The following is a 12,204-nucleotide window of genomic DNA, read 5'->3' on the forward strand; positions in this document are numbered from 1 at the left end:
CTGCCCCAGTCCTGCTGGCCACGCTATTTCAGTTATCAGCCAGGATGCTGTTGGCCTTCTTGGCCACCTGGGCACACTTCTGGCTCACTTTCAGCCAGCTGATGACCAACATCCCCAGGTCCTTTTCTGCCTGGCAGCTTTCCAGCCACCCTCCTCCAAGCCTGTAGTGTTGTGTGGGGTTGTTGTGGCCCAAGCGCAGGACCCAGCACTGAGTCTTTCTGAACTTTATCGAGCTGGCCTCAGCCCATCAATCCACCCTGTCCAGATCCTGCTGTAGAGCTTTCCTACCCGCAAGCAGATCAACATTCCTACCCAGCTTGGTGTCATCTACAAGCTTACTGAGGGGTGTACTCTATCCCCCTGTCAACATCACGGATAAAGATACTACAGAGAACTGGCACCAATACTAAGCCCTGAGGAACATCACTTGTGACCAGACACCAACTGGATTTAACTCCATTCATCATTCCTTGTCAGGCTGGCATCCAGTCAGGGTTTTTTTTTTACCCAGCTAAGAGTACACCTGTCCAAACCATGAGCAGCCAGCTTCTCCAGGAAAAAGCTGTGGGAAACTGTGTCAAAGGCTTTACTGAAGTCTAGGCAGACACCATCCACAGCCTTTTGCTCATCCACTAAGTTGGTCACCTTGTCATAGAAAGTGATCAGGTTGGTCAAGCATGACCTGCCTTTCATAAACCCATGCTGCTTGGGCCTGATCACCCAGTTGTCCTGTATGTGTCATGGGATGGCAATCAAGACAATTTGCTGTATAATCTTCCCTGAAACTGAGGTCTGACAGTCCTGAAGTTCCCCAGAGCCTCCTTCCAGCCATCCTTGTAGATGGGCGTCACATTTGCTAACCTCCAGTCAACTAGGACTTCCCCAGTTAACCAGGGCTGCTGATGAATTATGAAGTACCTTAGCTTTTTTCTCATCCTTTGTCACTACGTTTCCCCGCTACATCCAATAAAGGATGGAGAGTCTTCCTTAGCCCTCCTTTTGTTGCTAATGTATTTATAGAAACATTTTTTATTGTCTTTTATGGCAGTGGCCAGTCTGAGTTCTAACTGGGCTTTGGCCCTTCTAATTGCCTCCCTGCATAGCCTCACGACATCCCTGTAGTCCTCCTGAGTTGCCTGCCCCTTCTTCCAAAGGTCATAAACTCTTTCTCTCTAGTTCCAGCCAAAGCTCTCTGTTCAGTCTGGCCAAACGACTTCTCCACCAGCTTGTCTTTCAGCACATGGGGACAGCCTGCTCCTGCACCTTTCACATTTCTTTCTTGAAGGATGTCCAGTCTACCTGCACCCCTTGGCCATTCAGGACTGTCTCCCAAGGGACTCTGTCAACCAGTCTCCTAAACAGGCCAAAGTCTGCCCTCCAGAAGCCCAAGGTGGCAGTTCTGCTGACCCCCACCATTACTTCTCTGAGAATTGAAAGCTATATAATTTTGTGATTGCTATGCCCAGGACTGCCTCCAACCACTTCCCTGTTCACAAAGAGGTCCAGTGGGGTGTCTTCCTTAGCTGGCTTACTCACAGCTGTGCCTGTACATTATCTTCCACAGAATCCAGGAACCTCCTAGACTGCTTCCTCTCTTCTGTATTGTATTTCCAGCAGATACCTGGTAAGCTGAAGTCTCCCATGAGAACAAGGGCTAGTGACTGTGAGACTTCACCAAACTGCTTATAGAATATTTCATCTGCCTCTTCATCCTGGTTGGGTGGCCTAGAACAGACTCCCACCATATCTGCCTTGGCCTTCCCCCGATTCTTACCCATAAACCCAACCATATCACCACCAATATTAAGCTCTTGACAATCAAACCGCTCCCAAACACACAAAGCTACTCGACCAGCTCTCTCCTTCCTTGCCCATCCCTTTTTTTTTTTACAGCCATCCATTGCAGCACTCCAGTTACGCGAGTCATCCCACTGCGTTTCCAGAATAGCAGCTAAGCTACAGTTTTCCTGCTGTACACAACACATCAATACACCTTGTGTTCCTGCTGCTGCACGGATCTCCACCCCCTATTCCCTACTGAGACAGCAGACCGAAGGACCTCACTAGTATCTCGTCCCTCCAACACTGGTGTCCTGCACCCATGCTTATCTCTAGCAAGCCTGGCTTTATCCCTTTCCCCCTTCAAATCTAGCTCAACGAGCCCTGCTAACTCTGTGATCCATTTTCTCCCTTCCAGACAGGTGTACCCCATCTGTTGCCAGCAGGCCTGGTGTCATGGAAACCAACCCATGATCAGCAAACAGAGCAAAACAGTGATTAGCAAAGAGCAAAACAGTGTTTTACAGTCACTTACCTTATAATATAGCCAACAAGATGATCAGTGTGTGGAAGTACAAAGAGGGATTTTCCAGAAAGGTCACAAGCATTACATAAAGCCGCTGCCCTCTCTGATGCAATAACATCTTCACCTAGTGAAGTCAAGGAAAGCACAAGTAAGCAGTATGCAGTGCTGCAACATCAAACTAGCTCTAAAAGACTGACCAATACAAGGTCTGGGAAAATCTAATACAGATTAAGACCACATTCTTTCTTGCTTCTTTTAGAGTACTATGTGCTTCATCCAGCAGAACACATTGCAGAAACATTCTAGGAGTGGCTTAGCTAGCAACAACCTACAAGTATGACAGAAGTTTTTAATCTCTGTCACAGAATTAAATATCCTGTATCTTGAGAAATACAATAGCATCCAGAAAACACAAACATATATAGCAGGTAGAGGGGAAAAAAAAAGTTTGCCAGACTCTAGAAAGTAGGCAGCTATAACTGAAGCAGAAGCTCTACAGAAACATAAGGTTAAAATCTATGACATTTCACAGCTCCACTTGACTCCAAGATGTTATTGATTAAAACAGAGTTAAACTAAAAAGCTTCTGTAGGCATCAAATACCCTTCCTCTACGTTCTCATTGCATTTACAGCTTTTCTTGATCTCAAGCAAGGTTTAAAATGCAACTTGTTTCAAAGGAGGCATATCATGTGTATTAACACTAGCAAACTATTTTTGATACTGTGTAGACTTAAGAGGAAGAATTTAAGGATTATCAAATGTTCAAGGCCAACTGGCTGGAGCACTCTTTCCATTTGTAAACCTTTCTGCAGCCACAATGCATTTAATGTATGTAGATGACATTAGGTCAAGGACTACAGATAACATGATAAATGATAACTCAGTTGATCAGGCCTTCTGCAAAATGAGATCACCACAACTGTGCACAGACTTTCCTAGTACCTGGAGGTAATGGTGTTTTTTTCTGAATCAAAACCACGGCAACTTTCGTATTTCTTCCCTGCAAACTTTGCCTAAAACAAAAGCAACATAACACAGCATCAAGGTTTCACTTCTTATTTCTGAATTAGAACAAAACGATATTCCAGTCTAGATGGAAACAGTGAAAGAATGTTACATGGTTAAAACACCGAAGAGCAATATGCTGCATCATCTACAGAACACAGTGTTCCTTTTTTTGTTCAGATGGGACAGCTGAGTTTAACAAGCAAAACTTCAGGGGCTGTTTTTACTTAAGTAACTCTGACAAATAAACCATTAAAAGAAGTTTCTTTGCTGTCAGTTGCACGTTAAAAAGCAAAGTTCAATTTTCCATTAATTTGTGTCTAAGAAAAAAAATTGTATATATTTTAAAATGCAAAAAGGATTCTGCAACTCACACCACTACCTCATAGTACATTACGAACCAAGTGAAAAAACTCTACCTGACAATTTCAACTCGAGTAGCACATTCCAACTGCTTCTCTTTCCATTGTGGCTCATCCCAGTCTAGTTCATAGAACACCACCACAAGTGCTGGAACCAAATTCAGGTGTTTGTTCATCCAACCAGTCTTCAGGATTCCTTTTGGAATATACCATTCATAGGACGTCCTCTGAAAATATTGTGGGTATTAAAGCAAGCTACCACATCCATTTACATACAATTATAGCAGGAGAAAGATAATTGCTCCTATCACTCTTGTCACTTGAGGATATGTTTGTCATCTTTCCTTTAACATTCTTTCCCTCAAGCCTTTGCTTCCTATTAAGTCATACCCCTTGTTACCTGGCCTCCGTGCCTGATATCTGAGATAATCAGCATCAAAGAACAGATTCCAGGTAGACTGGAGAACAGGCTCAAGTCCAGAAGCACACTGCACGCACTTAAAAGAAACATTAGGCTCTGTTTAAAATGGGGCTCTGAAACAGAGCTGGGAGAAACCAGTCTGGATTCTTGTTCTTTGTCAGCATCACAGAATTACTAGTTTTCCAAGGGCTAAACCCATTAACGTTGCTTTTTAGCTGCCACTGCAAGGCAGAAAGCAGAGGAAGAGCGATTCCTTCTGCCACACTTCACTTGAAGGCTTAACGCTTGTTCAGAATATACTGATTTCAAACACCTACCTCCTTCCAGAGCTAAACTCTAGGCTTCATTCAAGCTCAAATTTTACAAGCACACCTTAACGCTGACTAAATGAACACCAAGTGCCTCAAAAAAGTAAACCGTACTGGCTTTCTCTGCTTCTGGCTCATGAGCTAAGGCACCCTGGTTTCCCACGCCTGGCAACACCCCTGGCTTCCCCTCAGCCCTGGCCGTTTTTCTGACTTCACGCTCCCAGGCCCCCTCCAGCAGCGGGGGAAAGGCGGCAGGAGCCCGGCCCAGCGCCGCTCGGCCCAGCCCCTGCTGCGGCCCTTCCCCTCAGGCAGCCGCCGGCTCCCGCCGCGGGGCGGAGGCCTGAAAGCGCCGTGGGGCCGGGCCCGCCGGGCCGGGGAGCAGCCGGGACGCACGCCGCTCGCTACCTTCGTCCTGCACTTGGGGTACTCGTGGTCGCCGGGAAGCACTTTGAAGGAGATGGGGACGCGGTCGGCCCTCCGGTTGGCGCAGAAGGCGTCCCACACGGCCCGGTGCACGGCGTTATACACCACATCCAAGCCGGTGAGGGTGACAAACGCCATGGGCCGGCAGCACAGCTCCACCGGGAAGTCCCACTGCGTCGGGGTCATGCTGCACCCGGGCAGGCGGCCTGCGAGGCGGCAGCGGAGCGGCTCTTAGCGCGGCGCCTTGGCGGCCCAGGCCGGCCGCTCCTACCCGGCCCGCCCCGGCTGCGGGAGCTCCCCGCTGGCCCGCCGGGCGCTGGCACGACGCCGGGCCCGTCCCCCCACAGAGGGGCGCCGCTCACCGCCCCGGGCCAGAGCTCAGCGCCGGGCAGCGTCAGCCGGGAGCGGCCGCAGGTCACGGGAGACGCCGCGGGCTGGGCGAGGGAGGGCCGCCGCCCCAGGAAGCAAGCGGCGGGCATCGGAAGGGCAGCAGAAGCGGCCAATCGGCGCCTCCGCTCCGCCGCCGGGCCAATCAGAGGGGCCCGCACGGAGACGTCACTGGCCAAGGAGCCAGTTAGCTAAAGAAGGGAGCGAGGAGAGACTGGCTGCTCTGGCCAATGGGAAGACAGGGAGGGGGTGACTAGGGGAAGAGGCGACCAATAACAGCGAGCGGCCGGGTGACCCGTGCTGTCCTCAGGGGAGGTGTGTCCGTCGGGCGGGGCCGCTCGGGCCTCCCCGTGCGATAGCGGCTGGGCCGCGCCGCGCCAGCCAGGCCCGCCCAGCCCCGGCGGCGGCGAGGGAGAGGGGGAGGGGGACGGAGAGCTCCGCGCGCTGCCTCCCCCGCAGCGCGCGCCATGGCGGCCAACGAGGACCAGGAGGTGAGTCCTGGGCCCTGCTCACGCGGGGGGAGGGGAGGCCGTGAGGCGCCGCTGCCTGAGGGAGAAACGGACCCAGGGGGCTCCCCCGCAGCGGGCCCGGGGCCGGCAGGGAGCCTCCGTGTGGGGAGCGGGGCCTCGGAGGGGAGGCGGCCCGGGGGCGGGGGGCGGGAGGAAAGAACCGGCCGCTTGGGCGAGCGAGGAGGCGGGGGGAGGGGGGCGGTCAGAGGAGGGCGGGAAACCGGCGGGGCCGTGCCCCTTCGCAAACCCTCCGCGGCTGGGGGCGAGCTCCCTGTGCTGGGATCGGTAACCCCCGTCCCTGCTCTTGGCCACAGATGGAGCTGGAAGCGCTGCGCTCAATCTACGAGGGAGATCTGTGCTTCAGGGAGCTTAGCCCCGTTTCCTTCCAGTACAGGGTAAGGCAAGGCGAAGGGCTGCGAGTCGCTGCAGTGCAGGCTTCGCCTGGAAGTTACTCTGCTGTCTTCTAGTTGACGTACCAGGGTTTTCCTAAAACAAATGGGTGTTTGACGTGCAGTAAAAGCTAGATCCTTAGGCCGTTGTTTCAGGATCTTTGGTACGATGCTGCTCGACAGCACGATGCTTCACGTTTAGGCATCTGCCTCCCAGTGTGGGTTTATTATCCTCTTAGCTAGACATCCTACTTACAGGTCTGTGTACTGCACAACTAGAACTGTCAAGCTGGCTGAAGGAGCCAGCCTGCTGAGAAATACTTAAACTACCTGGTCAGAAATGTCACTTATAGAGATGTTTATATGTAGAGCTTTCAACCTTCCTTATTGCTCAGTTACAAGGTTCTAGTCTCTTGTGCAGAGGTAGTTGACATGCCTTGTCAACCTGCTAAAGAGAAAATCCACAAAATGTGCGCTGATATGGACAGGAGAGACTTACAGGGAGTGCTGAGCTTGAAGTATGTGATTAGATTCTGGCATGAAATTCTTGCCAGCCTTCCCGAATTTTAAGACCTGGAAGTTCAGAGCATGGACTGAGACAGATCTTCGGACAGCCAAAGAACTTTGCTGATGAAAATTTAGACACCCATGGGACAGAAGGGAGACTTCTGAAAATGTCATATGGCTGTAGTGGGGAGGAAGCATCTAAAATCAGCTTTTTGCGATTTCTCAAATAACTTCAGAATAACATCAGTAATTGTAATGAGGCATAGGCCAATTTAATTAATAGCACTTGAATCCCATCCATGTAAGTGCAGCCTTCCTTCACTGATCGGAGCATTCTTAGTAAATTTAAGTTCCTCAAAAAGAGTGAATGTGACATGCCTACAAGCCTACAGTGTATCATTCTACATTTTACTAGCTTTGGTCATTGCTGATTTTTATAAGGCAAAAAATAATTGTCAAAAGTTAGGGTAACTCAATTTAAGTACTGTAAAACTTAGTGTCAGATAAAGGCAATAATAAATCATTCCCATGAAGAAGAATTTGTATTATGAGAAGGCGTAATGCAGGTAAGTGCATGAGAAGGTAGAAAGAATTCGTATGCCACTTCGCTAAGCCTCGTGTCTCTCGCGTCTCACATACAGAACACAGCTGTTTTGTGATCAGCGTACTATGAAATTGAGATCAAACAAAGATTTTTCAAATACTGAGGAAATGTAGCAGCACCTTTTAAAGTGAGGCTACCCAATTTTTAAGGTTGCACTGACAAGGAGGAGCACGGTCATGTAGCTTTCTGTATGGATTTGCCTAGAGTGCAGGCAGTGCTTTCCTGAGAGAACTCCGCACCACCAGTTCTCCTCTTGGTAGCAGGGGGAAGTGGAATGCAACACTGTAGACGACATCTTGAAAAATGTTGCAGATTCTATTGCACCTCTGAAACAGATGCTTCTCAATGTCAGTGAGTCCACTCTGCTGAAAAAGACACTGTAAATAAAAAAGCACCAACTTTTTTTCTTTTTTTCTTTTATTTTTCCTTTTCTAATTTTGAAGTACAGTAGCTTTACCATCATTAGAACTTTTCTTCTGGCTACACTTCATTCCACGTAATTTGATGAATCCGGATTATAACTATTCTGAAATGAGGGAAATGTGAGAGAATTTTCAGGTGGTTCTAGAATACAGATTTAACCAGCTTTGTTGTGCTAGTCTTCCAAATCCTTGTGGGTGGGAAACAGTTATTTCTGTTTGTACAGTATGCCTTTGGTAATACCTATACTGGTTTTAATTTTTAAAAAAATATTTGGGTTTTGTTTATTTTAACATAATTATAAGGACTTTATATGTAATTGGGGTTCACTGAATTGATGTGCATGATCATTTATATTAAAATCTGCCTTTTTTAAATCTTATGACTTTTTTATACTGTCCCATGCTACTGACTTCTTAAATCTTTTACTACTCGTGCTTACTTATAGTGAAATAAAATATCTGTAGGGCTGACACATAAATATTGAAATTCTTATCTGTTATTTTGCTATCTTAGGTCACTGGTTTATCATCATCTTTATTTCAACACTGTCTTGTGTTTTGTTTTCATATTGCTCTGAGCATGGTTGGGGGTGGGGGGGAAGAAGCCTTCACCTTTTCTCTTCTCATATATGGTTGTGTAATATTTGGCTTGTAGGTGCTACAAAGTAGCTTTTAAAACCAAGCAATTAAAAAAAATCCAAAAACATAAAGACAGCTTTGAATGTTCCTGCTGCTTTTCCTAGGGTGAAAACTGCAGGGTAGAGGTTAATATTGATGTGAGAAATGTAATACTTTTTCTAGATAACAGCTTTATTTTCTAATGGATAATTTTATGAAAATAGTTGTTATCTTCAGGAGTCTGGATAGTCTTAAAGAAGCAAAAGACTTGCATATTGGCATTGTAATCCTTGATAAGTGACTGGAAACTGTTGATTTGTAAAGTTTTTCTTTTCACTTCAGATAGGTGAAAGTGGAGATCCCAAAGCCTTTCTAATAGAAGTTTCTTGGCCAGAAACATATCCACAAACAGCACCAGTCATATCGATGGATGCGTTCTTCAACAACACAATGTAAGCTCTTACGACAGCTTCGCTCCCTAGCCTCGTATGTGTTGGCTTTTCAGTTAACAAGCTTTTCTTCATCTGTCTAGATTATAGTTGAGTTTTATGATTTCTTTTAGATCTTCAGCGATTAAGCAAAGTATATTGGATAAGTTAATGGTAGAAGTTGAAGCGAATCTTGGAACTGCTATGACATACACACTTTTTGAATATGCCAAAGATAATAAAGAGGTGTTCATGGAAAATCAGCCTGTAAACACTGTGGTAAGTAGATAGAACCATAGAATATCTCAAGTTGGAAGGCACCCGGTAAGGATCATTGAGTCCAATTCCCTGCTTGATAAATTCAGATTTTAATCTCTTGCTTTTATAACTGAAAAAAAATTATTACAACTCTAAATACTTCATAGCTCTGTCTTTATGTTGTTAATGAGTATATTGGGTATACACATGTTAGTAGCTAAACAGTGACACACAGAGCATAATGCCACAATGCTCTGCGGTCGTAGTTGTTACATTTAATTGTTATTTTGCTGTTACACCAAAATGTTGGTGGGCTGCATTCTGTCCCACTGAATAACATAAAAGTTGAGACTTGGAGCAGAAGCAAAACTAATGAGAACTGAAACAGATTAAAGGCATCTGGGGGTTGTGGGGGGTGGCAAATTACTGCAACCTTGCTGGGATGCAATGGATTGCATAAGTGCACCTCCAGGGTCTTGAATGAGTCAGGCTGTGTCTCTTTGTGGCTTCTTGTTGTGTAAGGAAGTTATTGGCCATTGTGGTGCTGCAATTTGCCAAATTTGGAATGGTTTCCATGTTTGGTAAGTCTGAATCCCTTCTGACTAAATCACACTCCGTGATTAAGTTTAAAAAGTGTTAAGAGGTGCCCTTTGCAACTCTGAAAGGGAATAATCCCAGTCTCCAACACATGCTGTTTTAAAACTACAGTCATGACTATATGTTGATTAAAAGCTGCAGACTGCTTGGCAGCATTGCTTCTTTCTTCAGGATACTTCAGTATGTCGGGTTCAGTAATCACACAGAGAGGTGTCTGTGAAACTAATACGCAAAATATTAACAACCATTTTTATCCTTGTCAGACTTCAGTAAGCAATAGTATTGCAACTGGAACTCCTGATGCACCAGCAAGTAAGAAAAAAGATAAAAAGGAGCAGTTATCCAAAACCCAGAAACGAAAACTAGCTGATAAAACAGGTTTGTGTTTTGTTTGAGCAGTATGAGAATCCAGATTTTATCGCAGTGACATCTTGCTGAAGTCAGAATCCGTGGTCATTTGGTTATAAGATTAACTGTGGTCTCTGTTTTGCTTGTTTTAGATGAATTATTCTTCCCTGAGATGTTAGTTCTGGTCAAAGCAACTTTCTATAGAGTATGGATTTCAAGATGTCATTGCTTTTGTTTTATTTTTTTATTTCAATTTGTAACAAAAGTGAAATTTTGAAAAAATACTTGTGGGAGGAGAACATTTGGAACTTTCAAAAAGTCACTTTCAGCAAAAGACATGGATTGTTGATGAACCCTCGTAAATAATTCACGTTATTAAATACTTTCATTTAGAAATTACATATTTGGTTTGGAACTGAAAATAAAACATTTAATTTAGTTTGTATCCTAAAAATCGAGGTGCTTCTGCAAATACTTTATGCTTTCAATGAAATGGTAGGGTTTTGATTGAAAAGCATTCAATATTTTAGCTGATCCTACTGATGACTTTTATGTGTTCAACCTTAATTTTTAATAATGATCTGGATAATGCTATCCTATTGCAGCAATAAGTTGTACCCTGTGATAGTCATTTCGGCATATCATTCACCTAACCTAATGTATAATTGGCAGATTAAATCTTGTATGTATGAAGGAAAAGATGTGCAAAATTCTGTTCTCGGACAGAGTGCATTGTTGCTGGTCAGCCCAGCTTGTGTTGGAGTTGCCCTCTAAATTAAATGTCAGATGGACTGAGCTGTTTTTATTTCAACAGAATTATTTTGAAGAACAAGAGGTGTTTAAGACATTAATATCTGGTTTTGTCGTCATGGCTTTGTAGTGGAAAAAATAAGGTTTTGAATCATTAGATTTGTGTGTTGATTTTAGAAGAAAGATAAAGATCCCCCTTAGCGTGTGTGTTGAAAACAAAACTTTCTTATTCTGCAGATAAGAAAGGGGAGCTTCCACGAGGATGGAACTGGGTAGACGTAATTAAGGTAACAGGACTGTATTATATGCGGTATTATGAAATTCCTGCATATGTACATTAAAAATAATTTGTACTTATATCTGAAGAAAACTAATCTGATGTTTTTTCTTGGTTTTCTTCCTAACTTTGTTTGGATTTGACTGTGGTGACTGATTCATTTCTGTGTGCATCTAGCATGTAAGTATTTTCAAGTTACCTTTTATTTTAATGTTGAAAAGATTTGCAAGAAATAGTATGAAACGTTGCTCATTTGGGATTCGTATTTACATATTTCTCAAATGCTTAGTGTGGAGTACTAGAGTCAGACTTTGATTCCTCTTTGTTGGTTTAGTATTTCTTTTTTATTTATTGAGCAATTAAATTTTCGTTTTACGATGAGAGGGCTTTGCTAGCTAAATGCACTGCAAATATTCTGTCTTCATATGGCAACACGATGTAAAATAAAGTTAGTGGTGCTGCCACGTTTTGGAGGGCAATGGATGAGTAAGCAGAAAAAGGGAGCTATCCCAAGTGGGAGCTCCTTCCAGTCTCCTACAAGCCAGATCATTCTTGGTCACAGCTCCTCCAGTGAATAATTATTTTCTGCTTGCTCCCTCAGCATTGTTCTTCCACCCTCTTGTCTTTTCTGATTCAGTGGAAATTAGTATAGCTGCTTGACAATTTTGAAAGCAAACTATTTTATTTTATGCAACTATGAGTAATTTTTGGTGTAAGATTAGCACCATTTCCAATTGTTAAATAAGAGCAAGTAAATTATGATGGTGGGTTTTGGCAGAGTCCTTCTGAGTTAAAAGTGGCTATTTGTAGTGGATGTCTTTTATTCCAGACAGATTTCGCAATCATGTGCACTACATTTAGTAATTATAAACTTAGTTTTAAAAAGTGAGAAATAGTAAGTTAATGTTTCATTTTGTATTGTGTAAATTTCTATATGGAATTCTCTCAGAGATCTGTGAAGATAACTTTTTCCATTCTTCATCTTTTTTATTTTGGAGAGCTGGTGACAGAGTCTTCAGATTAAATAGAAATGGTACCCTGAGGTTTTTCTGGGGAGTGGGGTGGTGTTTTTTTTAAAATCAACTTCCACGTTCAGGAAATAAGTTCATTTAGTGTTTAAGCTTAAGAAATAATTTTTGATGCTTTTCAGTCTCCTGGTACAGTAGTGCAATCAGTCTGTTTTATTAATTAAGTATACATATGCTCTATGTAAGATGGAGATAATGTTGTTCTTGTTTCCTAATAAATGGAATGGCAGTCTAAACTTTGAATACTTTCTTTTTG

At 44.2% G+C, this 12,204-nt stretch overlaps 2 protein-coding genes across 8 annotated transcripts in view; one reads left to right on the plus strand and one right to left on the minus strand.

Annotated features, from left to right (window-relative positions):
• The window catches only part of TRAPPC11 (trafficking protein particle complex 11), a 29,242-nt gene extending 23,961 nt beyond the window's left edge, over positions 1–5,281 (minus strand). For 2 of the 3 annotated variants that reach the window (XM_037399076.1, XM_037399068.1), the window contains exons 1-4: positions 4,809–5,279; positions 3,732–3,901; positions 3,250–3,320; positions 2,315–2,429 (exon numbers count right to left, since the gene is read on the minus strand). In XM_037399076.1, coding sequence (XP_037254973.1) covers positions 2,315–2,429; positions 3,250–3,320; positions 3,732–3,901; positions 4,809–5,012 — 560 coding nt within the window. In that variant the 5' untranslated portion in view covers positions 5,013–5,279. Of the gene's footprint in view, positions 1–2,314; positions 2,430–3,249; positions 3,321–3,731; positions 3,902–4,808 lie in introns of all 3 variants that reach the window. The other variant, XM_037399085.1, reaches the window with a different exon arrangement.
• Positions 5,282–5,533: 252 nt separating this feature from the next.
• The window catches only part of RWDD4 (RWD domain containing 4), a 42,265-nt gene continuing 35,594 nt past the window's right edge, over positions 5,534–12,204 (plus strand). Inside the window, exons 1-8 of one of the 5 annotated variants that reach the window (XM_037399142.1) lie at positions 5,537–5,704; positions 6,037–6,117; positions 8,605–8,714; positions 8,825–8,969; positions 9,809–9,923; positions 10,881–10,930; positions 11,098–11,100; positions 11,870–12,191. In XM_037399142.1, the coding sequence (XP_037255039.1) occupies positions 5,681–5,704; positions 6,037–6,117; positions 8,605–8,714; positions 8,825–8,969; positions 9,809–9,923; positions 10,881–10,930; positions 11,098–11,100; positions 11,870–11,944 (603 nt within the window). In that variant the 5' untranslated portion in view covers positions 5,537–5,680 and the 3' untranslated portion in view covers positions 11,945–12,191. Of the gene's footprint in view, positions 5,705–6,036; positions 6,118–8,604; positions 8,715–8,824; positions 8,970–9,808; positions 9,924–10,880; positions 10,931–11,097; positions 11,101–11,869; positions 12,192–12,204 lie in introns of those variants that run through there. The other 4 variants (XM_037399164.1, XM_037399175.1, XR_005106082.1 and 1 more) reach the window with 4 other exon arrangements.

The sequence above is a fragment of the Falco rusticolus genome, chromosome 1 (assembly GCF_015220075.1).
Source record: "Falco rusticolus isolate bFalRus1 chromosome 1, bFalRus1.pri, whole genome shotgun sequence".
NCBI classification, from domain to species: Eukaryota; Metazoa; Chordata; class Aves; order Falconiformes; family Falconidae; genus Falco; species Falco rusticolus.